Source organism: Hyperoodon ampullatus (assembly GCF_949752795.1).
Source record: "Hyperoodon ampullatus genome assembly, chromosome: 8".
In the NCBI taxonomy this organism is placed as follows: Eukaryota; Metazoa; Chordata; class Mammalia; order Artiodactyla; family Ziphiidae; genus Hyperoodon; species Hyperoodon ampullatus.
In genome coordinates this window covers 33,628,356-33,655,615 of record NC_136921.1, presented here as the reverse complement: position 1 = coordinate 33,655,615, position 27,260 = coordinate 33,628,356, and the positions used below count along the sequence as shown (strand labels likewise).

The 27,260-nt window shown below is 38.6% G+C and overlaps 1 protein-coding gene across 3 annotated transcripts in view; it reads left to right on the top strand.

The window, feature by feature from the left end:
* The window catches only part of CYP20A1 (cytochrome P450 family 20 subfamily A member 1), a gene marked incomplete at both ends in the record, with an annotated part of 61,595 nt that overhangs the window by 10,024 nt on the left and 24,311 nt on the right, over positions 1-27,260 (top strand). The window contains 2 exons of one of the 3 annotated variants that reach the window (XM_079709884.1): positions 18,319-18,486; positions 25,393-25,471. In XM_079709884.1, coding sequence (XP_079566010.1) covers positions 18,319-18,486; positions 25,393-25,471 — 247 coding nt within the window. Of the gene's footprint in view, positions 1-18,318; positions 18,491-25,372; positions 25,472-27,260 lie in introns of all 3 variants that reach the window. The other 2 variants (XM_079709883.1, XM_079709885.1) reach the window with 2 other exon arrangements.

The following is a 27,260-nucleotide window of genomic DNA, read 5'->3' as shown; positions in this document are numbered from 1 at the left end:
CCATCGCAAACCTTGGTTCTTTTATCTTATTTTAAATCTTGAAGAATCCTTCCTTCTGTCCAAAGCTAATCTATCCATTCGTGCCATTTAAAAATAATGTAATTTATAAAAGTAATATATGGTTGCTAAAGAAAACGTGGAAAATCTGATAGTATAAAGAAATCACCCATAATCTGACTATAGATTTTTTATATGGTTGAGATCATATTGTATGTACAATTTTATATACTTTTTCACTATAAAACGTATCATAAGCGTTTCCCCATCATTAAAAAATTTGCAGGGACTTCCCTGGCTGTCCAGGTGAAGACTGCACTTGCACTGTGGGTGTGGGGTGAGGGTCGGGTGAGCACGGCTTTGAGGTTCCATCCCTGGTCGGGGAACTAAGGTCCTGCATGCCCTGTGGCTCGGCCAAAAAGAAAAAAAGAAAAGAAAAGAGAAGAAAATTTCCAAAAGTAACTAAAATTATGCTTTTTCTGCTAGTCACTTTATAAAATATGGAAACATTTAGAGAAGTCCTAAGGAAAAAAAATAAACATTTTTACTGCTGTTCATTCCCCGGTGATAACCATGTTTAACATTTTAAAATACTTTGCATCCTTCCAGTCATTTCTGTGTACAGTAGAATTTCAATCAGCATTATACTGTACAGATAGTTTTAGACTGCATTTTTATTTACCATTATATGATAAGTATTTTTATAACAGTAAATATTCTTAGAAAATTACATTTGAAAAGAGTCTCTCATGTCACTTTTACCTTCTGAATATCTTTCAAATTGCTGTACTCCACCAGCACTGCTCCCATCCTGGTTTAAGCTTCCATCGTCTTATGTGGATTGCTTGTTTCTCTGCCTTCTCTCTGCCCTTCTCCTCCAATTTCTACCCTCTGTTAGGGATTCTTAGGCTTTTTTTTTTTTTTTTTTTTTTTTTTTTTTTTTTTTTTTTGCGTTACGCGGGCCTCTCACTGTTGTGGCCTCTCCCGTTGTGGAGCACAGGCTCCGGCGGCCATGGTTCACGGGCCCAAACGCTCCGCGGCATGTGGGATCTTCCCGGACCGGGGCACGAACCCGTGTCCCCTGCATCGGCAGGCGGACTCTCAACCACTGCGCCACCAGGGAAGCCCTCTTAGGCTTTTTTAAAGACATGAACCCCTTGCAGTTGTGGTGAAACCTACAGACTCCTTCGGAGAATAGCATTTGAAAATGTGTAACTACAAAGGAAACCAGTATAGTTATCAAAATGTTATTTTTTAAAAACTTGTGATATTATAATATCTGTGCTTTATTGTTAATGTATTACATAACAAGATCTAGCAATGCTTCCCCAAACTTCCACAATTGTAAAGTAACGATGTTATGAGAGACAAAACCATTATTTTGAGAGTTTTACAATAACCAAAATATAATGTGAACGTATTTGAGATTTGTATTGTGACAAAGTTAAAAGGCCTATATTCACAAAGAAGTGCTAAATTTTATTTAGAGGTTAGTGAAAAATAAAGATTTTTTCCCCCCTCATCCAAGTTCATGGACTCCTGGATTCTATGCACAGACCCTTTAGTATCTATGGACTGGATGTTCATAACCCCTGAGAACAGACACTTTCAAAATGTTATTTTTTAAAAACTTGTGATATTATAATATCTGTGCTTTATTGTTAATGTATTACATAACAAGATCTAGCAATGCTTCCCCAAACTTCCACAATTGTAAAGTAACGATGTTATGAGAGACAAAACCATTATTTTGAGAGTTTTACAATAACCAAAATATAATGTGAACGTATTTGAGATTTGTATTGTGACAAAGTTAAAAGGCCTATATTCACAAAGAAGTGCTAAATTTTATTTAGAGGTTAGTGAAAAATAAAGATTTTTTCCCCCCTCATCCAAGTTCATGGACTCCTGGATTCTATGCACAGACCCTTTAGTATCTATGGACTGGATGTTCATAACCCCTGAGAACAGACACTTTCAAAATACAATTCTTATTTTATCAGTCCCTGATCAAAAACCTCCACTGGCTTCCCTTTGCTCTGGGGACAAACTCCGAAGTCTTGAATGTAATCTTAAAGACCATATGTGGTTTGACCTGCGTACTTTTCCAGCCTCGTTTCCCACTTTCTCATTTGTGCTTATACTCTAGCCACCCTGGTTTTCTCTTAGTTCTATACCTTGTTCTCTCCTATCTCAAAGGCTCTGTATATGCTGTTCCTGTTGCCTGGATTGTCTCATCTAACCATCCACACACCTAGTTAATGCATGTTTATTCTTCAGCTCAGTTTAGATGTCGCTTCCCCAGGGAAGCCATCTCTGATCATCCCACTGTCCCTAGGAAGGTCCCCCTTTTAGATGCTGTCATAACACCCTTTGCTTTTCCTTTGCAACACATCCTAGTTTGTAATTATGTGTAATTCTTTGAATAATCTTTCCTAAGGTGTATGCTCCACGGAGGGAGACGCTATTCTGTTTTGATTTCTACTGTATCTGTGGGTCTTGGTGTAGAGTAGGCCCTCAGTAAATATTTATTAAATCAGTGAATGAATACCGACCAACTTACAGGTCCTCAATTCATAGTCTCTTCTCTTATCTCTGTGGGTCTGTTCTTGCTATTTTCTCCTCAGCTAACTCCTGGCCAACTCGTCTTCCAATATCCAGTTTAGTTACCTACCCTCTGCCATTCACCCTCTTTACTACCACGACAACCTGGCCATACTTACATAACAAAATTAAATTGACTTTCTTATCTCCCTTCTTATATTGTGTTTTCCTTCCCCTTTCCTCTAATCTGTGTACCTCGAAGAAAGTTTTTATTTTGTTTTATGTTTAATGTAGCTTCTTGGGAAGTAGTAGTATTGTATAGAGCACAGACTTTAAGCTTGGGCAAAAGGCTTTGAATCTTATTCCTGTCATTTAGTATCTGCATGATTCTTTGTGTGTTACTTGGCCTTTGTGAGCTTTTATTGCCTCTTTTTTTTTTTTTTTTTTTTTTGGCCACTCTGCAGGGATCCCTTAGTTTCCCAACCAGGGGTCAAACCTGTGCCCCTTGCGTTGGAAGCACAGAGTCTTAACCACTGGACCGCCAGGGAGGTCCTATTGCCCCATCTTAAATTGAGGATAATAGCATCCACGTTACAAATTTGCTGTGAGGATTATATGAGGTCATGATGTAAAATACCTAACAACAGGTCTTAGAACACAGTAACTACTCAAAAAAATACTTTTCCTTCCTTTGTTTGAGAAGTAGATTTTCCTGCTGTTCGTTTGCTGCGCCCCCCGCCTCCCAACGTTCTTCTGTTCTGTTAAAATTTCTTCTTTCTTACAGTTTTCCTGCTCCTCTGAAACTACACCTCCTTATTAATGCTTCCAGTTTAGTTAATGCGTTCCTTCTTTCATGCAGGGTTTTTATAGTTGATGGGCCTATATCTGTCCCATTTGGAGGGTTACGTAGGAGTCCTTTCTGTTCTATATAGATTAAACCCACATTCACTCACAAGTACACAAGTACACCCCACTGACTTTCACATTATATATGGTAAATAATTTTAAAAATCATGGAAAAAAATTTTTTTTGAATTTTTGAATTTTAATTTATTTATTTTTCTATACAGCAGTTTCTCGTTAGTCATCCATTTTATACACATCAGTGTATACATGTCAAACCCAATCTCCCAATTCATCACCCCTCCACCCCACTTTCCCCCCTTGGTGTCCATACATTTGTTCTCTACATCTGTGTCTCTATTTCTGCCCTGCAAACCAGTTCATCTGTACCATTTTTCTAGGTTCCACATATATGCGTTAATATATTTGTTTTTCTCTTTCTGACTTACTTCACTCTGTATGACAGTCTCTAGATGCATCCACGTCTCTACATATGACCCAATTTCGTTCCTTTGTATGGCTGAGTAATATTCCATTGTGTATATGTACCACATCTTCTTTATCCATTCGTCTGCCGATAGGCATTTAGGTTGCTTCCATGACCTGGCTACTGTAAATAGTGCTGCAGTGAACACTGGGGTGCATGTGTCTTTTTGAATTGTAGTTTTCTCAGGGTATATGCCCAGTAGTGGGATTGCTGGGTCATACGGTAATTCTATTTGTAGTTTTTTGAGGAACCTCCATACTGTTCTCCATAGTGGCTGTATCAATTTACATTCCCACCAACAGTGCAAGAGGGTTCCCTTTTCTCCACACCCTCTCCCGCATTTGTTGTTTGTAGATTTTCTGATGATGCCCATTCTAACTGGTGTGAGGTGATACCTCATTGTAGTTTTGATTTGCATTTCTCTAATAATTAGTGTAAAAATCATGAAAAATTTAAATAAAAATAGAATAGTATAACGAACGTCTGTATTCTCATCACCAAACTTTAACAGTTATCAAATTAGATGCAATCTTACTTTATCTATACCCCGACTTACCTCCCCTGTTTTCTCTCTGGATTATTTTTAAACAGATTCCAGACATCATACAGATGAGGACATACTTTTTCAAGGGCCTAACAGTATTTAGCATGTAACAGCTAGTTGGTCAGGTTTCTTTTCTTTTCCTTCTCACCTTCTGTAACTTTGTTCATTCCTCCTAAAAATGTTCAGACTGCGCATTATAAGACTTTTGTGACTTTTGAGTTGTAGAATAACTGATAAATCTTAAGAGGATGCCATTTTGACTCATCCTACAGTATCTACTTTTTAAAAATTACATTCAGTAAATGCTTAATGCCATATTTTCCTTATTCTTCAATTCTGTTTGAAACTCACACTTTTCATTCAAGATTTGAGGCTGGCTTGTTGACTTTACCGGAAGCATTAATTAACATGTTAGCTCCTCTGCACAGTTTTGCTTCCAAAAACTAACTAAACAAGGCCTTTAACCATGGCCAGCTGCTGGTTAGTCTTTCTCCTTTCCAGTTCCTATTTCTAACTGATAGCCATTATTCACAGGGCCATCAGGAGATCTGTATATCAAATTTCCACCTTCTCATTATTGTCAGTACTATTTGGTTTTGTTTTGTTTTAAATATTTACTTATTTGGCTGTGCCAGGTCTTAGTTGTGGCACGCAAGATCTTCATTGTAGCATGCGGGACCTTTAGTTGCAGCATGCGGGATCTTTAGTTGTGGCATGCAGAATCTAGTTCCCTTTTATAGTTCCCATTTATAGGTTTTTTTTTTTTTTTGAACATTTAATATCCCACAGAAGAAAGGTCACCAGAAAACTGACTACCTATCACTTAGAACTGAGGAAATATATACCCTGGATTTCATTTAAAACCCAGCTATGTACAAAAGCTCTTACACATTATTAAGGAAAAGATACAAGCCCCAGTAGAAAAATGGCTAAAGAAGTGAACGTGCAGTACATTGTGGAAAACATGTAAATGGCCGTTAAATATTGGAAACTTATTTAAACCCTACCAATAATTAGAATGAAATAAGCCAATTAAAGCAATGTTGAGTTATTTTTTACCTGTTAGACTGACAGAGGTTTTATAAAATGACAACACTTAGTATGGTCCAAAGTATGGGAAATGGACACTTTGAGATTGCTGGTAAGAGTGTAAGCTGATATAAGCTTTCTCCAGGGCAGCATGGCCATACAAAGCAAAAGCTTAAAAACTACTTCTTAGCTCAGAAATTTCATATCTAAGGAAGTCAGATGGCAATAGATGTATATACAGAGATGGCTGTTGAAGCATTGTTTATTGTAGCAGAAATTGGAAAATACTTAAACGTCCAGTAGTAGAGGATTATTTGAATGATCGTAAATCTGTACAATGGATTAGAATGAAAACATTAAGGTGGCAAAGACATTTATTTACTGACATGGGGAGATGGTTTGCTAGAGCTAGCACAAACTTGGTGGCTTAAGCACAGAAATTTATTCTCTCACAGTTCTGGAGGCTGTTGCCCAAGATCAAGGTGGCAGCAGAGTTGGTTCCTTCTGAGGGCTGTGAGGGAAATCTGTTTTATGCCTCTTTCCTAGCTGCTAGTAGTTTGCTGGTAATCTCTGGTGTTCCTTGGCTTGTAGACTTACCACCCCAATCTCTGCCTTCATGTTTATAATGAGGTATCCCTGTGTGTGTATATGTTTGTGTGTGTGTTTCAGTGTCCAAATTTCCCCTTTTTATAAGGACACAATGGTATTGGATTAAGGCCCACCCTAATGGGCACATCTTAAACTGATTATCTGCAAGAACCTATTCCCAAATGAGGTCTCATTCACAGGCACTGGGGGATAGAACTTCAAGATCTTTTTGGGGGGCACAATTCAACCCATAACAGATGGTAAGTGAAAAAAACCAGTATACAGAACAGTTTGTAGAGTATTAATACATTGTCCAAAGTATACCTTTATGTACACATGTATGTACACATATACGTGGATACACATACCTATAGAAAAACATGAAAAGCTATATAAAAAAATGTTATCAGTAATTACTGCTACTGGGTTGAATTTAGGGTGATTTAAATTAATTTCTATATTTTCATTTATTTTTAAGTTATTGTTTTCTACATATTAATTTTCTTTTACACTAACCTGTATTACTGTACAAGTCAAAAACAATGAACCACTCAGCTATCAGTGATAGTCTGAATAGTCACTGAATTTTCATTAGGAGCAAAGCTTAATAATTCATTGACTAATTAAAACCAAAATTCAATAAGTTATTTAATTTTCTCTGAGAACAAAGCCTTTTATTCATGGACTTTTTTAGGACTATGTATTTGGTTTCTTTTATTCTTCTGGAAGCTGCTAATATGCAGGAGTTGATTTGGGGAGAATGCTGTTCCCTGCTGTTGTTTTTGTACTGTTCAGTATTTTTAATCAGATTTTTTTTTCTTTTTTAAAACCCCGAAACTGTAAAAGGCCAAATTTTATAAAGAGAAAGCGTTAATAATGTTCAATGACTTTACATAAACAGTTATGACACATTATTAGTAAGACAGAATTGAATATTTAAAGAGGTATGTAGTAACTTTTGAGAGAGTTCTTACTCTCTATCAGAAAAACATAACTTATTTTTTGAGGTAGAGGCAGGACAGTCATTATAAAAAAAACGGTTGGTAAACTCACTAAATATTTATTGAGCACCTGCGAGTTACCAGACACTGTGCTAGGTACTAGGATTACCAATGTAAAAAGCAGCCCTCAAGAAGCTTTAGATCTAATGGTTATCAGGTACTGGGTCTTTAACCAAATATTAAAGTGATGCTAATCAAAAGCATTCCTTTTGTTAAATGTTGGAACCAGCCTCAAACTCTGAGTTTCTGACAGCAAACTGCTTATCATTTTGTATTTCTCTCACTCCTAAATCTACTCTTGGCCCACATCCTGACCCTTAATGTTAGAACACCTTCTGTTTTTGAAGTTCATTGATCTGGTTTTACTTTCCATCTTTTTTTTTTTTTTTTTGCGGTACGCAGGCCTCTCACTGTTGTGGCCTCTCCCATTGCGGAGCACAGGCTCCGGACGCGCAGGCCCAGCGCCCACAGCTCACGGGCCCAGCCGCTCCGCGGCATGCGGGATCCTCCCGGACCGGGGCACGAACCCGCGTCCCCTGCATCAGCAGGCGGACCCTCAACCACTGCGCCACTAGGGAAGCCCTTAGTTTCCTTCTCACCCAACATGAACATAGTTGGTTACTCTAAAGATACATTTTTTACATTCTTCCACATAGAGAGGCATAGTGGTTGAGAGCTTGGGCTCGTCATTGAGCTGCCTGGGTTAGAATAGGAATTCTGTGATTTTTGTTGTGTGGCCCTGGGCATGTTACTTATTTTCTGTGACATATTTCCTCATTTGTAAAATGGGGACAATAACAGTTACTTGTCACATACTATTAAGGATTAAATGAACTGACACATTAGTAGGTGCTTCCAAACAGTTTTTCACAGTGGTTTTACCATTTACAGTCCCACACAACATATGAGAATTCTGCTTTTTCTGCATCCTCACCATTCCTTGGTATTGGTATATGTATAGGGGTATGTCATTGTGATTTTTTTTTGAATTTTATTATATTTATTTTTTTATACTGCAGGTTCTTATTAGTCATCAATTTTATACACATAAGTGTATACGTGTCAATCCCAATTGCCCAATTCAGCGCACCACCATCCCCACCCCACTGTGGTTTTCCCCCCTTGGTGTCCATACATTTGATCTCTACATCTGTATCTCAACTTCTGCCCTGCAAACCAGTTCATCTGTACCATATTTCTAGGTTCCACATACATGTGTTAATATATGATATTTGTTTTTCTCTTTCTGACTTACTTCACTCTGTATGACAGTCTCTAGATCCATCCACGTCTCAACAAATGACCCAGTTTCGTTCCTTTTTATGGCTGAGTAATATTCCATTGTATAAATGTACCACAACTTCTTTATTCATTTGTCTGTCGATGGGCATTTAGGTTGCTTCCATGACCTGGCTATTGTAAACAGTGCTGCAATGAACATTGGGGTGCATGTGTCTTTTTGAATTATGGTTTTCTCTGGGTATATGCCCAGTAGTGGGATTGCTGGATCATATGGTAATTCTATTTTTAGTTTTTTAAGGAACCCCCATACTGTTCCCATAGTGGCTGTATCAATTTACATTCCCACCAACAGTGCAAGAGGGTTCCCTTTTCTCCACACCCTCTCCAGCATTTGTTGTTTGTAGATTTTCTGATGGTGCCCATTCTAACTGGTGTGAGGTGATACCTCATTGTAGTTTTAATTTGCATTTCTCTAATAATTAGTGATGTTGAGCAGCTTTTCATGTGCTTCTTGGCCATCTGTATGTCTTTGGAGAAATGTCTATTTAGGTCTTCTGCCCATTTTTGGATTGGGTTGTTTGTTTCTTTAATATTAAGCTGCATGAGCTTTTTATATATTTTGGAGATTAATCCTTTGTCCGTTGATTCGTTTGCAAATATTTTCTCCTATTCTGAGGCTTGTCTTTTAGTCTTGTTTATGGTTTACTTTACTGTGCAAAAGCTTTTAGGTTTCATTAGGTCCCACTTGTTTATTTTTGTTTTTATTTCCATTACTCTAGGAGGTGGATCAAAAAAGATCTTGCTGTGATTTATGTCAAAGAGTGTTCTTCCTATGTTTTCCTCTAAGAGTTTTATAGTGTCCAGTCTTACATTTAGGTCTCGAATCCATTTTGAGTTTATTTTTGTGTATAGTGTTATGGAGTGTTCTAACTTCATTCTTTCACATGTAGCTGTCCAGTTTTCCCAGCACCACTTATTAAAGAGACTCTCTTTTCTCCATTGTATATCCTTGTGTCCTTTGTCATAGATTATTTGACCATAGGTATGTGGGTTTATCTCTGGGCCTTCTATCTTGTTCCATTGATCTATGTTTCTGTTTTTGTGCCAGTACCATATTGTCTTGATTACTGTAGCTTTGTAGTATAGTCTGAAGTCAGGGAGTCTGATTCCTCCCACTCCGTTTTTTTCCTTCAAGACTGCTTTGGCTATTCGGGGTCTTTAGTGTCTCCATACAAATTTTAAGATTTTTTTGTTCTAGTTCCATAAAAAATGCCATTGGTAATTTGATAGGGATTGCATTGAATCTGTAGATTGCTTTGGGTAGTATAGTCATTTTCACAATATTGATTCTTCCAATCCAAGAACATGGTATATCTCTCTCTCTGCTGGTATCATCTTTAATTTCTTTCATCAGTGTCTTATAGTTTTCTGCATACAGGTCTTTTGTCTCCCTAGGTAGGTTTATTCCTAGGTATTTTATTCTTTTTGTTGCAGTGGTAAATGGGAGTGTTTCCTTAATTTCTCTTTAATATTTTTCATCACCAGTGTATAGGAATGCAAGGGATTTCTGTGCATTACTTTTGTATCCTGCAACTTTACCAAATTCATTGATTAGCTCTAGTAGTTTTCTGGTGGTATTTTTAGGATTCTCTATGTATAGTATGTCATCTGCAAACAGTGATAGTTTTACTTCTTCTTTTCCAATTTGTATTCCTTTTATTTCTTTTTCTTCTCTGATTGCCATGGCTAGGACTTCCAAAACTATGTTGAATAATAGTGGTGAGAGTGGACACCCTTGTCTTGTTCCTGATCTTAGAGGAAATGCTTTCAGTTTTTCACCTCTGAGAATGATGTTTGCTGTGGGTTTGTCATATATGGCTTTTATTCTGTTGAGGTAGTTTCCCTCTATGCCCACTTTCTGGAGAGTTTTTATCATAAATGGGTGTTGAATTTTGTCAAAAGCTTTTTCTCCATCTATTAAGATGATCATATGGTTTTTATTCTTCAGTTTCTTAATATGGTGTATCACATTGATTGATTTGCGTATATTGAAGAATCCTTGCATCCCTGGGATAAATCCCACTTGATCATGGTGTCTGATCCTTTTAATGTGTTGTTGGGTTCTGTTTGCTAGTATTTTGTTGAGGATATTTGCATGTATATTCATCAGTGATATTGGTCTGTAATTTTCTTTTTGTGTGGAATCTTTTTTTTTTTTTGGCAGGCGAATTCTTTTTTTTTTAAAGAAACTGCTTTTAATTAATTAATTAATTAATTTTTGGTTGTGTTGGGTCTTTGTTTCTGTGCAAGGGCTTTCTCTAGTTGCAGCAAGCGGGGGCCACTCCTAAACGCAGTGCACAGACCTTTCACTGTCGCGGCCTTTCTTGTTGCGGGGCACAGGCTCCAGACGCGCAGACTCAGTAGTTGTGGCTCACAGGCCTAGTCGCTCTACGGCATATGGGATCTTCCCAGACCAGGCCTCGAACCCGTGTCTCCTGCTTTGGCAGGCAGATTCTCAACCAGTGCACCACCAGGGAAGCCCTTTTGTGGTATCTTTGTCTGATTTTGGTATCAGGGTGACGGTGGCCTCATAGAATGGGTTTGTTCCTTCCTCCACAATTTTTTGGAAGAGTTTGAGAAGGATGGGTGTTAGCTCTTCTCTAAATGTTTGATAGAATTCACCTGTGAAGCCATCTGGTCCTGGACTTTTGTTTGTTGGAAGTTTTTTAATTATAGTTTCAATTTCATTACTTGTGATTGGTCTGTTCATATTTTCTATTTCTTCCTGGTTCTTTCTCAGCACATTGTGCATTTCTAAGAATTTGTCCATTTCTTCCAGGTTGTCCATTTTATTGACATAAAGTTGCTTGTAGTCGTCTCTTAGGATGATTTGTATTTCTGCAGTGTCTGTTGTAACTTCTCCTTTTTCATTTCTAATTTTATTGATTTGAGTCCTTTCCCTCTTTTTCTTGATGAGTCTGGCTAATGGTTTATCAATTTTGTTTATCTTCTCAAAGAACGAGCTTTTAGTTTTATTGATCTTTGCTATTGTTTTCTTTGTTTCTATTTCATTTATTTCTGTTCTGACCTTTACGATTTCTTTCCTTCTGCTGACTTTGGGTTGTTTGTTCTTCTTTCTCTAGTTCCTTTAGGTGTAACGTTAGATTGTTTGTTTGTGTTTTTTCTTGTTTCTTGAAGTAAGCTTGTATTGCTATAAACTTCCCTCTTAGAACTGCTTTTGCTGCATCCCATAGGTTTTGGATTGTCGTGTTTTCATTGTAATTTGTCTCTAGGTATTTTCTGATTTCCTCTTTGATTTCTTCAGTGATCTCTTGGTTATTTAGTAATGTATTGTTTAGCCTTCATGTGTTTCTGTTTTTTATGTGTTTTTCCCTGTAATTGATTTCTAATCTCATGGCATTGTGGTCAGAAAAGATGCTTGATACGATTTCAGTTTTCTTAAATTTACTGAGGCTTGATTTGTGACCCAAAAAGTGATCTATCCTGGAGAATGTTCCGTGTGCACTTGAGAACAAAGCGTTTTTGGGTGGAATGTCCTATAAATATTAATTAAATTCATCTGGTCTATTGTGTCATTTAAAGCTTGTGTTTCCTCATTAATTTTCTGTTTGGATGATCTGTCCATCGAGGTAAGTGAAGTGTTAAAAGTCCCCCACTATTATTGTGTTACTGTCGATTCCTTCTTTTATAGCTGTTAGCAGTTGCCTTATGTATTGAGGTGCTCCTTTGTTGGGTGCATATATATTTATAATTGTTATATCTTCTTGGATTGATCCCTTGATCATTGTGTAGTGTCCTTCCTTGTCTCTTGTAACAGTTTGTATTTTAAAATCTATTTTATCTGATATGAGTATTGCTACTCCAGCTTTCTTTTGATTTCCATTTGCATGGAATATCTTTTTCCATCCCCTCACTTTCAGTCTGTATGTGTCCCTAAGTCTGAAATGGGTCTCTTGTAGACAGCATATATATGGGTATTGTTTTTGTATCCATTCAGCGAGCCTGTGTCTTTTGGTTGGAGCATTTAATCCATTGACGTTTAAGGTAATTATCAATATGTATGTTCCTATTACCATTTTCTTAATTGTTTTGGGTTTGTTTTTGTAGGTCCTTTTCTTCTCTTGTGTTTCCCACTTAAAGTTCTTTTAGCATTTGCTGTAGAGGTGGTTTGGTGGTGCTGAATTCTCTTAGCTTTTGTTTGTGTGTAAAGCTTTTGATTTCTCCATCGAATCTGAATGAGATCCTTGCTGGGTAGAGTAATCTTGGTTGTAGGTTCTTTCCTTTCATTACTTTAAGTATATCATGCCACTCCCTTCTGGCTTGTAGAGTTTCTGCTGAGAAATCAGCTGTTAACCTTATGGGAGTTCCCCTGTATGTTATTTGTCGTTTGTCCCTTGCTGCTTTCAGTAATTTTTCTTTGTCTTTAATTTTTGCTAGTTTGATTACTATGTGTCTCGGTGTGTTTCTCCTTGGGTTTATCCTGCCTGGGACTCTCTGCGCTTCCTGGACTTGGGTAGCTATTTCCTTTCCCATGTTAGGGAAGTTTTTGACAATAATCTCTTTAGATATTTTCTCTGGTCCTCTCTCTCTCTCTTCTCCTTCTGGGACCCCTATAATGCGAATGTTGTTGTGTTTAATGTTGTCCCAGAGTCTCTTAGGCTGTCTTCATTTCCTTTCATTCTTTTTTCTTTATTCTGTTTTGCAGCAGTGAATTCCACCATTCTGTCTTCCAGGTCACTTATCCGTTCTTCTGCCTCAGTTATTCTGCTATTGATTCCTTCTAGTGTAGTTTTCATTTCAGTTATTTTATTGTTCATCTCTGTTCTTTAACTCTTCTAGTTCTTTGTTAAACATTTCTTGCATCTTCTTGATCTTTGCCTCCATTCTTTTTCCGAGGTCCTGGACCATCTTCACCATCATTATTCTGAATTCTTTTTCTGGAACGTTGCCTATCTCCACTTCATTTAGTTGTTTATCTGGGGTTTTATCTTGTTCCTTCATCTGGTACCTAGCCCTCTTCCTTTTCATCCTGTCTGTCTTTCTGTGAATGTGGTTTTTGTTCCACAGGCTGCAGGATTGTAGTGCTTCTTGCTTCTGCTGTCTGCCCTCTGGTGGATGAGGCTATCTAAGAGGCTTGTGCAAGGTCCCTGATGGGAGGGACTTGTCATTATGATTTTGATTTGCATTTTCCTGATGGTGAATAAAATTAAGCATTTTTTCATTTGTTTATTGACCAGTTGGATAGTCACTCTCGTGTAGTGCTACTTCAAATCTTTTGCCCATTTTTCTTTTGGGTTTTCTCTCTTTGTATTGATTTTTAAGAGGTTTTTAAAGATTCTGAATTTAAGAACTTTATTGGGTGCATGTGTGTGTGCATATATTATATATGTGTATATCTCAAGTATCTTCTACTGTGGCTTGAGTTTATATGATCTTAAGCTTGTCTTTTGATGAACAGATACTAATTTTAGTGTACTCTAACTTATTTTTTTTGCCTTTATGTTTACTGCATTTTAAATCTTACGTGAGAAATCTTTATTTAACTTAATGTTATGAATATATTCATCTAAGTCTTGTTCTGAGAGTTTTACTGTTTACCTTTCGAACTTAGATCTGTAATCTATTTAGTGTTTATTATTTTGTAAAGAATGAGGAAGGGGGTTAACATTCATTTTTTCCCATATGGTTATCCAGTTGACCCAGCATAAGTTATTGAAAAGATCATCCTTTTTCCATTGTAGTGTAATGTTACCTTTGTCAAAACCAAGTAACTGTGTAGGTCACTTGATGTATGTAAAGTTGCCTTTACATATTGTTGACTAGGGAAAAATGTACAATATATAAGTTGTGAGTTATATTTTATTCAGGGACCTTATGAGAAAAATAACCCAGGAGACAGCCTCTCAGCTGGCTCTGAGGAACTGTTCTGAAGAGGTAAGGGAGGAGCTAGGATATATTCCTATATATTCTGAGAAAAAAAACTGTGTAGTCAAACATCAGAAGACTACTGCTAATGGCGAAAACCAGATATCTCAAATTAGTGATTTTAGTGCTTTTCTATGTATGAGAAGATGTAAGAGTCTGGGCTCATTGAAATTATTCCTTAGATATACATATTAAATATCTAGGGCCAGTATCCTGTTTTTCTCCATTCTGAATCCCTTCAGGGTGCACCATGTGAGGAGGAGGGGCGGCAGTGGCTGATGGCTTGATGGCGGCAACATTTGTTGTTTTCTGGAATTGTAGGCAACATTCTTTGTCCACAATATTATGGAATTTTCCAATCCATGAATATGGAAGAATACCCTCCCACTTTTCGGTCTTTAGCTTTTCTGAATAATTTTTTCTCTTTTCAGTGTAGAGATCTTGTACATCTTTTATTAAATTTACTGGTATTTAGTGGTATTTTAAAAATGCTATCACAAATGCTACAGTTTTTAAATTTCATTGTTACGTATATATACAGTTGATTTCTGCATATTGACCTTGTAGTCATTAACCTTGCCAAATTCCCTTATTAAGTCTAATGGTTTATCATGATATCCGAGATTAGTGACAGTTTTATTCTTTTCCAATCCTAATACCTTTCGTTTCTTTTAATGCTTTATTGCCAATTATTCTGTTATACATATATATTTTAAAATATTTATTTATTTTTGACTGTGTCAGGTCTTAGTTGCAGCACATGGGATCTTCTATTGTGGTGCGTGGGCTTCTCTCTAATTGTGGCGCACCAGCTCTCTAGTTGTGGTGCACAGGTTCCAGAGCGCGTGGGCTCTGTAGTTGTGACACGCAGGCTTAGTTGCACCGTGGCATGTGAGATCTGAGTTCCCTGACCAGGGATCGAACCCGCATCCCCTGCATTGGAAGGTGAATTCTCAAGCACTGGACCACTAGGGAAGTATCTCTGTTATATTTTTAATGTCATTAGCCTAATTAGTACTGTCTCTCTCTTTTTCTTGATTCATGTTTCTTAAAGTGTTTATCAGTGTGGGTCCAATCAGGAGAGATAAAGCACACAATTATTTAAATAGGGAAAGTTTAATATAAAGAATTATTAACTACAGCAGGAGATTTGGAGTAATGAGAGATGAGCTAGTCAGAAGTACAGGTAACTAAAGAATACAGGAATAGCTGGTAGAAGGAGCAGTAACCACCTCTAGGGCTGAGACAGAGCGCCCAAGGAAGATCCCGTGCTCCCAGGACTGATACCCAGACTCTGCCGGAGGGGGCTCACCTGTGGATGGCAATCTTGAAATCAGATTCTTCACCTTCCTTAGAGTTTGTTCTTGCAATCTGTTGTGGATTATTGTTGTTCACTTGTTGAGTCTTTTCTAAACGGTTTTTGTAAAGTCTGTATTCTTTGTCATGTGTGGCCACTGAAGCATCTCTTCTGTTAGCTTAATGGTCAGCTGGTGTTTTGACAGATTTTACCTTAAACACTTGAAGCTTACAAAAGAGAATTAAAGAAACTCTCCAGTGTTTGCAGATTGCCTTTGTGTTGGGGTCCTCCTTTAACACTTATCCAGGCTTTTTACAGCTCTGCCTTTGTTCTCACTTCCTGCTTGTGTGGAGCCAGAAGACCCCAGATGTGAAAGCCTAGTCTTCTCAGACCTTTTCTGAGCATGTATCCTGGTCTTGGGCATGTGCATGACTTTCTTAATTCCCTGGTATTTGCAGAAGCTTTTAAAAGCTCTCATTCCCACATTTATCTCTTCTCCCAACCCCTTCCTTCCCTGGCTCCTTGGTCTTTTCATTGCTTGTCCCAGCTGTTGTTTCATGCCCCAGCTTTTGCAGCCAGTACCTGCACCTTTAAATGTTTTCAGCAGAAGCCACCTAGGAACCTGTCCTAGCTCTGGAAATGCTCCGAGTTGGGCCAAACAAGGGCAGCCTTTGCACCAGTTTTTTTTTTTTTTTTTTTGGCAGTACGCGGGCCTCTCACTGTTGTGGCCTCTCCCGTTGCGGAGCACAGGCTCCGGACGCACAGGCTCAGCGGCCATGGCTCACGGGCCTAGCCGCTCCGCGGCATGTGGGATCTTCCTGGACCGGCGCACGAACCCGCATCTGCTGCATCGGCAGGCGGACTCTCAACCACTGCGCCCCCAGGGAAGCCCCATGCACCAGTTCTTGATGGGAGTTGCCAGACAGGTTGAGACCCACAGCCACAATTTTTTGACAGAAATGTCTGTATCGCTTCCTAGCAGTTTGCACCAGGAGTATGGGCTGCTGTTCTCTTAGCTGCTGCCTCTCTGGGATATGGGAATTATAGGCAGGCTGTTTAAAATGCCACAGTGCTTTCTTACCACAAAGCAACGGCTTCTTTCTTCATCAAGGCTTCGCCTGGTTGTTGTAAGTCTTTGACTGTATTCCAAAGTTTTTCAGAAGTTGATTTTGACAGTTTTTGCTAGCTCATTACTTGCTTTGGGGGAGGGTTAGAGTCTTGGGATTCCCTGTCCTCCATTTTCAGTGACCATTTTGATGACCAGTGGTGATGGTGCTTTTAATAGAGCTCTGTTTTCTGCAATGCTGTTGACTTTTGGCTACTGTTGAGCTGGGGAGAGAAGGAAAATGAAATAACCTTAAGTTAAAACACTGAAGACCCCACTGTCTTACCAAGGTTTAGTTGTTCCTGTTGAATAGACACTTCTCAGTGGGTACTGGGTTTTGGTTAATTGCCAAAGTGCTGAAATGGTTGATGTTAGTTGTTTAGTTGTTTTGCACGTATTTTCACTGTTTTAGAGGGAGAGTGAGATCACCAAAGTCCTCACTCCACCATTGTGGAAGTCAGTCTGTCTTCTGGAACATTTTGAAAGAGAATTGTAATGGGAAATATTATATAGATATGATAAATTTTCAAAATTATGTTAGTGGCATATGTGTAGATCAGTGAGGTCCTTTACACTGTGACAAAACTTTCATGGAGTTGATATGGGAAAGTAGCTTAAATTTGAGTTCCTAACATGAAAGGGGCTTTATGTATTTTACTTCACAAAACCCTTACTGTGTTGTGTGATGTAAGTACAATTATTCCTATCACAGCAACCGTGAAAAGTGGGAGGTGTCATGCCTGTTTAACTGTTGAAACGCCTGAACCTTGGAAAAGTCAAGCAAATTGCTCAAAGTCACATTACTTCTAAGTGACAGAGCCAGAAGTAAACCCAAGGTTTTTCTGACTCCAAAGCTTTTGATCTTTTTATTACACACTGTTTTATTTGTTTATTTATTTATTTATGTCTGCGTTCGGTCTTTGTTGCTGCATGTGGGCTTTCTCTAGCTGCGGCAAGTGGGGGCTACTCTTCATTGCGGTGCGCAGGCTTCTCATTGCGGTGGCTTCTCTTGTTGTGGAGCATGCTCTCTAGGTGCACGGGCTTCAGTAGTTGTGGAGCGTGGGCTCAGTAGTTGTGGCGCATGGGCTTAGTTGCTCCACGGCATGTGGGATCTTCCCGGACCAGGGCTTGAACCCGTGTCCCCTGCGTTGGCAGGTGGATTCTTAATCACTGCGCCACCAGGGAAGTCCCTACACATTGTTTTTTATTCCACAAGGGATTTGATAAATATTCGTTGGATGAAGGAATGACAGAGAGACTCTGAGAGGTTTCTGTCACTGAAGCATGTCTAGGACTTTTACAGATTCATATATTTATTGATTGTTTACTATATCACAGCCAGTCTGTGGGGAACCTTTACCATTTTTAATTAGATACTAAGACTTTAATATCTTAATTTCCTTTAAGTTTAAGGTTTTCCCAGCCTTTGAACATTTAACTTATATTTTCTGTTTTCATTGTTGTGGTTGTTTTGTTTTCCAAATCGGCCCTTTGACAGAATCTGGCCCTAAACTATTAGGGATGTAATTATTGGTGGAGCCAGTGTTAGCCTGACAGGTCAGTAAACACCTGAATGTTTTTGCTTTGATTAAGGAGTTGAACTGTATACTCTATGAAATGAGTCTACTTGATGGATTTTTCTAAGATTTAGTAGGAGGAAATAGTAAATCATTGTGGTTTTCTGTTTTCTTTCAGCTTTCGGAAGAATTGTTGGATAAATGGCTCTCCTACCCAGAGTCCCAACATGTCCCTCTCTGCCAGCATATGCTTGGCTTTGCAATGAAGTCTGTTACGCAGATGACAATGGGTAGTACATTTGAAGATGAACAAGAAGTCATTCGCTTCCAGAAGAATCATGGCACAGTAAGTCTAGGGCCAAATTTAAAATTATTCTTTCATCAAATTGGATAGTTGAATAATGTAGACTTTGCCTCTTAAGAAGAAGGTTTAAGATTCTGTAGGTCAGAATTTCCTTGTTTGGGGCTAAAAACAACAATGCAAGAAGGTTATATGTTGCCTTTTTTAAAAATTACTTTTTTAAGCAGTTGCTTTTTAAAAAATTTTATGTATATTATTTATTTATTTTTGGCTGCATTGGGTCTTCATTGCTGCTTGTGAGCTGTCTCTAGTTGAGAGAGCAGGGGCTACTCTTTTCTTCCTTGCGGTGCGTGGGCTTCTCCTTGTGGTGGCTCCTCTTGTTCTCTTGTTGAGCACAGGCTTTAGGCGCGTGGGCTTCAGTAGTTGTGGTGCACGGGCTTAGTTGCTCCGTGGCATGTGGGATCTTCCCGGACCAGGGATCGAACCCATTTCCCCTGCATTGGCAGGCGGATTCTCGACCACTGCACCACCAGGGAGCCCCTAAGCAGTTACTTTTTGAAATTTAAAAAATGAATGACTAAAAATATTTTCTTTTAATTTGTAGCAAGTATGTCGGGAGTTCCCTGGTGGCCTAGCGGTTAGGATTTCGGGCTTTCACTGCCGTGGCCCAGGTTTAATCCCTAGTTGGGGAACTGAGATCCTGCAAGCCACGTGGCGTGGCAAAAAACCCCAAACCAAGTGTGTTATAAAAGAATACTAATTTCTAGAATAAGGAGAAAAACCATACTTAATAGAGACTACGTCCTATATAGAAAGAAATTAAAGTTGATGGAGTGTTAAAATACTAATGAAATGAATATGATTTGAAGAAAGGTTAATGCAGTTGAAAACAGGTTTACTGTTTGCCTTTTCTGAACTCACATATGGACTTTATTATTCTCTATTTTAATCAGTCTCAACATTATATTTATTTGTTTCAAATCATACTTAAGTCATTTACTTCACTGCATTTTGGATCTCTGATAAATCCCTTATTTTCTTCAAATCTATAAAAACAGGTTAAATAATCAATATAAAGTGTGTAAAACAAAATCACTAGGAACTGTGGCTTAACACTCTGTCACTGTTTAATATTATCCTTTTTCCCTTTAAAATGGTTTTATTACTTGTGTTTGATGATTGAAAAACATACATTTCTTAGAAAATGTTCACATGTTCAGGAGCGTAAAAATAAAAGTGGAAAAATCACTCTAATTCCCCTTCCTAGAGTAAACTACTCAGGTTACCCAGCTAAGACAAATTGGCTAAGGAATTCCTAAAATGTTTTCATATTTTAACGAAGAATCAATTTTTGACTCAGTTGTTGATATCTGATTTTTTTCATGTTGATGAGACAGCAATTTTAAAATGGGACCTCCACTATTATTTCCAGAATTTTATTCCAAGCTGCTGATACGTATTCCTATTCTGGGTATTTTTATGCTGCCATTTTCTTTACCTTTCTTTCCTTAGAATTTCAAAGTAGAAATAATAATTTCAAACTTATAGAAAAGTTGCAGCTAGTACTAGGAACTCCCATAATATCCTTCACCCAGGTTCACCAGTTGTTTACATTTTGCCCCATTTGCTTTTGTCATTCATTCTCTGTCTATCCATCCATCCATCATCCATTCATCCATTCCACCTCTCCTTACCCAAACCATTTGAGAGTAAAGTAGACATTTTGCTTCTTTCCCCCTAAATACTTCAGTCTGTATATCCTAAAAACAAGGATATTCTCTCATATAGCAACAACATAGTTGTCAAACTTGGGAAATTTAGCATTCATACCATACTTTTATCCAGAGCCCATATTCAGATTTCTTTACTTTTAGTGGTCAAACCTCTTTAATGTGAAACAGTTTCTCAGCTTTTCTTTGTTTCTTGACCTTGACATTTTTTTTTAAGTACAGGATAATTATTTTGTAGACTGTCCCTCATTTGGGTTTGACTAGATTCAAATTACATATTTTTCAGTGTGACTAGATTCAAATTATATATGTTTTGGAAGCAATCTGGTATTTTCTTAACATTACTGGAAGTTGTCAAAGGAAAGTTTTCAGACCATAAACATGACTTAAAATCCTGCCTTAAATGATCTTTAATTTCTGAAACACCCCGGGGCTGCTGTTGTCCAGCCGTGCCACCAGGAGCACTAACCAGGTTGTGAATGCAGAGGCAGTGACAGCTGCACCATGACTGTTGCTTGGCTGACAGCACTCGGGAGATGTCGTCAGTCATAAGATGCATACCGATTTCACAGGCGTTAACATGTGAAAAATGTTCACCTCACACCCAACTGCATACTGTTTCTGAACTGCCCTCCAAAAACTTTGTCCCAGTTATTTTCCCACCAGCATTAGCGTGCTCTTTCCTTGTGCTTTTGACATTTAGAGTTATGCGTCTTTTAAATATTTGCCTATCTTGTAAGTAAAAAATGATTTTTTATGATTAAAATTTATAATTCTTTTATTGTTTGTGAGGTTAAACATTGTTTAATATTTTTGCTGAACAACTTGTGTTTCATCTTTTGTGGGATGCTTTCTCATGTCCTTCACCCATATTTCTATCAATATGTTTCTTTTTCTTACTAATCTGTAAGAGCTTTTTATTTTTATCTCAATTTTCATTTGCTTTTACTTTTATTTATAGTGCTTTAAAATTTTTATTTATTTATTTATTTTTTAAAGATTTTTTTTTTGATGTGGACCATTTTAAAAGTCTTTACTGAATCTGTTATAATATTGCTTCTGTTTTATGTTTTGGTTTTTTTGGCTGCGAGGCATGTGGGATCTTAGCTCCCTGACCAGGGATCGAACCTGCACTCTCTTTATTGGAAGTCAAAGTGTTAACCACTGGACCACCAGGGAAATCCCCTATAGTGCTTTTTTTTTTTTTTTTCCCCGGTACGCGGGCCTCTCACTGTTGTGGCCTCTCCCGTTGTGGAGCACAGGCTCCAGAGACGCAGGCTCAGCAGCCATGGCTCACGGGGGCCCAGCTGCTCAGCGGCATGTGGGATCTTCCCGGACCGGGGCACGAACCCGTGTCCCCTGCATCGGCAGGCGGACTCTCAACCACTGCGCCACCAGGGAAGCCCTATAGTGCTTTTTAAAAAAGACTTCTTTTTTAAGCAGTTTTAGGTTTACAGTAAAATTGAGAGGACGGTACAAAGATTTCCCATATATCCCCTGTTTCCACACATGCATAGTCTCCCCCATTATCAATATCATTCACTAGAATGGTGCATTTTTTGCCAAGGATGAACCTCCATTGGACACATAATAATCACCCAGAGTCCATAGATTATGTAAGGGTTCACTTACATAATCTATGTAAGCTGCCATAAATATCACTTGATGCTGTACATTCAGTGGCTTTGGACAAATGTATAATGACATATATCCATCATTATAATATCGTCCCCCCCAGTCTCAGCAACCACTGATCTTTTTCTTGTATCCATAATTTTGCCTTTTCCAGAATATTGTATGACATTGGAATAATACAGTGTATACCCTTAGATTGGCTTCTTTCACTTAGCAATATGTATTAATATTTAAGCTTCCTCCATGTCTTTTCTTTTTGTTCTTTTTTTTTTAAAAAAATTTATTTATTTATTTGGCTGTGCTGGGTCTTAGCTGTGGCATGTGGGATCTTCGTTGTGCCATGTGGGATCTTTCGTTGTAGAGCGTGGTTTCTTTGTTGTGGTATGCGGGCTCAGTAGTTGCGGTGCATGGGCTCTAGAGCGCCTGGGCTCAGTAGTTGGGGCACGTGGTCTTAGTTGCCCTGCGGCATGTGGGAGCTTAGTTCCCCGATGAGGAATCAAACCCACGTCCCTTGCATTGGAAGGCAGATTCTTAAGCACTGGACCACCAGGGAATTCCCCCTCCATGTCTTTTCATGGCTTGATAGTTCATTTCTTTTAGCTGGATAGTATTCCATTGTGTGTACCACAGTTTATTCATTCACCTACTAAAGGGCCTCTTGGTTGCTTACAGGTTTTGGCAATTATGAATAAAGCTGCCGTAAATATCTTGTGGAGGTTTTTGTATCAACATAAATTTCCAACTTCTTTGGGTAAATACCAAGGAGTTTGATTGCTGGATCATATTGAAAGAGTATTTTTTGTTTTGTAAGAAACTGTGTTTGAGGATTCCATGGATATATCCTCTAGATCACACCTTCTTTCCTAAGCCAAAACCAGTGTACTCTCAGTAATAAGCCTGTCAAAGGCATTCTTCATTTCTGTTACAGTGGTTTTTTTTTTTTTTTTTTTTTTTTGCGGTACGCGGGCCTCTCACTGTTGTGGCCTCTCCCGTTGCGGAGCACAGGCTCCGGACACGCAGGCCCAGCGGCCATGGCTCACGGGCCCAGCCGCTCCGCAGCATGTGGGATCTTCCCGGACCGGGGCACGAACCCGTGTCCCCTGCATCGGCAGGCGGACTCCCAACCACTGCGCCACCAGGGAAGCCCTGTTACAGTGTTTTTTGATCTCTAGTTTTTTGTTGTTGTTGTTCTTTCTTAGGATTTTCATCTCTCTGCTTACATTGCCTACCTGTTCTTGGCATGCTGTCTACTTTATCCTTTACTTAAGGATCATTTAGAGCCCTTAGCCTATTACCCTTTAGAGCCTTTAGCAATTAATCATAGTTGTTTTTAGTTCCTGATCTGATAATTCCAAGATTCCTGCCATTCTGATGCTTGGTTTGTTTCTTCAAATTGTGTTTTTTGCCTTCTGGTGTGCCTCGTACCTTTTTCTTGATAGCCAAACATGATGTACTGTGTAAAAGAAACTGGTGTATATAGGCCTTTAGCAGTGTGGTGGTGGGGTGTGGGGAAAGGGGAAGCATTCCATAATCCTGTGATTAGGTCTGTCTTTTAGTGAGCCTATGCATCTGGACTGTGAACTTTACACGTGTTTCTCAGTTTTTTTCTCCCCCCTTAGGTGGGAAAGGATGGCTAGAATAGGCTGGAGTTCGGTACTTCCCTTCTCCCACGTGAAAGACTAGACTTGACGGGGATTGAATATCCCTTTCCCAGCTCTGTTAATACCCCAGAAGGCTAGACTCTGGCTAATGAGTTCCCTCTGAGGGCAGGCCTTGTTAAGAAGAGCAGAGTGCTCTGGCTTATTTTATTTTATTTTTATTTTTTTAATTTTTATTTTTTTTTGCGGTACGTGGGCCTCTCACTGTTGTGGCCTCTCCCGTTGCGGAGCACAGGCTCCGGACGCGCAGGCTCAGCAGCCATGGCTCACGGGCCCAGCCGCTCCACGGCATGTGGGATCTTCCCGGACCGGGGCATGAACCCGTGTCCCCTGCATCGGCAGGCGGACTCTCAACCACTGCGCCACCAGAGAAGTCCAGCTCTGGCTTATTTTAAATGGGTTCCTTTTTCAGTCCCCCTGCTGGAAGCCTAAGGGGATTTTTCTCTTATATTTACTGTGGGAACCTGGTCAAGCTCCCGGAGGTAAATCTCACTTGGGGGGCCCTGTGTCTGGGTCCCCTGGAGTTTTTAACTGTCAGAGTTGTCATACTGAATCTCCAGCCATTTGTCAATTACAGTTCAGGTTTTCCTACCCCAGCACTGGTTCCTGAGGTAGTTTCCACTTGTATGTCTGTTCCAGTAAAGTGTGACTCCCTGTTTTCACCTGTCTCTCCAGTCTTGGGGGCCTCAGTTTGCCCTGGGTCCTCCTCTGACTCAGAGATCCAAGAAGACTTGTTGATTTCTCAGTCTGTTCAGCTTTTTGCTCTCGGGGTGGAGTAGCTAAATGAATTCAACTTCTGCATCGTGAATTTTTCCCCTGTGCTCTGTGTTGTGCTTAGAAACTTCTTTCTCACTTTAAGGGTATTCCTACATTTTTACAGTACTTTTTTTTTTTTTAAAGATTCTATACTTTAATTCATTATTTATTTATTTATTTTTGGTTGCGTTGGGTCTTTGTTGCTGTGCGCAGGCTTTCTCTTGTTGTGGCGAGCAGGGGCTACTCTTGGTTGCGGTGCACAGGCTTCTCATTGCAGTGGCTTCTCTTGTTGTGGAGCACAGGTTCTAGGCACACGGGCTTCAGTAGTTGTGGCACACGGGCTTCAGTAGTTGTGGCTCATGGGTTCTAGAGCGCAGGCTCAGTAGTTGTGGTGCACGGGCCTAGTTGCTCCGTGGCATGTGGGATCTTCCCGGACCAGGGCTTGAACCCGTGTCCCCTTCATTGGCAGGTGAATTCTTAACCACTGCGCCACCGGGGAAGCCCTACAGTACTTTTAATAGTTTAACTTTTTACATTTAAATAATCTGAAAGGCATATCTTTGTAAGATAAGACTTGAGGTCTCTTAACTCTATTAATAATTTTAAAAATATTTAGCATTGATTAATAAGTGTTTTGTCCTTTCTCAGGTTCTTTCAGAACTTTTGAATTATAAACAATTTTTTAAGGGCTAATTATCCAATTTTGAAATAATTGGAAGTCTATTCTGTTGTTTATCCTCTCTAAACCTTAGACTAATTTTTAACCTTTTTCTGGATCTCAGCCAAAGCTTATCAGTATTGCAGGTGAAGTAAAAATTTGGAATTCCGGATGAATTTTACTTATCCACTGGTACCATTATAATAAAAAATTGAGAATTGATTCTACTGCAATGTTCTTTTCCTCCCTGTGCATATACTTCTTTGAAAGGAAGGGAACTTTTGACTTTCTAATTATAATTAGTTTGGAAGTACTTTGAATGAAATTATTAAAATATATTTGTGCCCTATCCTTAAAGACTATGGAGTAAATGATTATTCAGCCCACTTGAAAGGGAGAGTTTAACTAACAGTTCTGTTGGTGAGACAGAGGTTCTCCAGCTGTTAGCTTAGATTGCTTGATATTATTTGGAAAATTTACATATTAGGTAATAGATGTGTTTTCCTATTTTCAGGTTTGGTCGGAGATTGGAAAAGGCTTTCTAGATGGATCACTTGATAAAAGTACAACTCGGAAAAAACAATATGAAGATGGTAAGTTTTACCACTATTAATTTTTTGTAAGGACTAAGGGAAATGTGCCCTAATTTTAATAGGGCTATGTCTGATTTATGAACTTATAGGTCGTGTATATTTTCTTCCTTTGTGTTTTTTTCCTACATTTCCTATTGTGAAAGTTTTTCTTAAAAGAAAGGAAAAAGCAGTGAATTAGTAAATAAACTCTAGCACTCACTGCAGAATGAGGGTGCTGGAGAGCTGGTATAGCCTACAGGATTAATGGAAAGTGTCAGGGTACAATCTTGGGAAAGTAATTTAAAAATGCATGTTAAGAGTCATAAATAGGGCCTCCCTGGTGGCGCAGTGGTTGAGAGTCCGCCTGCCGATGCAGGGGATACGGGTTCGTGCCCCGGTCTGGGAGGATCCCATATGCCGCGGAGCGGCTGGGCCCGTGAGCCATGGCTGCTGAGCCTGCGCATCCGGAGCCTGTGCTCCGCAACGGGAGAGGCCACAACAGTGAGAGGCCCGCATACCACAAAAAAAAAAAAAAAAAAAAAGAGTCATAAATAATGAGTGAAATTATCTAAAATAAGAAAATATTCATGAGTTTTTTTTGTAGTGCTATTTCTACAAGTAGAAAGCCAAAAAAACCTAAATATCCAACAATATAGGAATTTCTAAGGAAATAATATCAACATGATAAATCTGTAAGAAATGTAGCAACATAAAAAAATTCTTGGCCGTTATAACATTGAGTAAAGATATTTTCAAAACTATTTAGCGTTGGTTACAACTTTATAAAATCTACACAGAAAAATAGCAATTTTAATTTAAGATGGCCCCCCAACGTGTGCTCCTCCTTTTTTCTTTTGTATTATATTTTCTGTCAGTAATTTAATGATTGTAATCCTTTAATACCTTTATTCTGAGCTGCTGCAATTTCTGTTTTGGAAGTAAGCAGGGCAAATTAAAATACATAGGCTTCATTGGAATAATGGATTATTTTTCATGGATAATAGTATTGCTTCCCAAGATTCTCTTCCTTTATTCTTTCAACAAATATTTATTGAGGCCTCTATGTGCTAGGCACCATTCTATGTATGTATAGGAGACAAAAAATCCCTGTCTTTGTGGGGTTTACCATTCTGGTGATTCCTTCAGTGTCCAGCGTAAGTCTAGAAAAGCCAATTTAATGGATACATTTTCTGCTATCTGCTAGTCTACCATTCTGACTATCTTGATGGATGCATTTGGATTAATTACCCTTAATAAAAAATGTATTTTACAAATATTGGTTTTAATTAATATAAAAGGAAAATTAGTAATTTATATTCTTAGATTCTAAATAAAAGTAGATTGTCTAGTATGATATGCTCCTTGAACTGTAACATGGGCATAGATCAAATTTGAGCTTTTATTGAAAATGATTATGTTTTGGTATTTTATGAGTGGGAACTCATGGCTGGGTCACTCCTCTGTTTAAGTGAGTAATTCTCAACCTGGTCTGTACATTAGAATCACTTTGGGAACTTAGAACAAAACAAAAAATGTTGAAGATCAGGCCCCACACTAAATCAGTTTATTCAGAATATGGGATAGAGGTGCTTTGGATGTCAGATCTTTTTTTTTTTTTTTTTTATAAAAGCTCTTCAGATTATCCTCATGTACTTGTAGGATTGAGAATGTACAGCAGTAGTTCCCAAACTTTGCTACACATTGAATCTTTTAAACTTTTTTGAAGCTTGGCTTTCGCTCCTGAACATTCAGATTTAATTGGTATGAGGTGTGGTTTATATTTTATGATTTTTTTTAAAAAAGCTTCCTA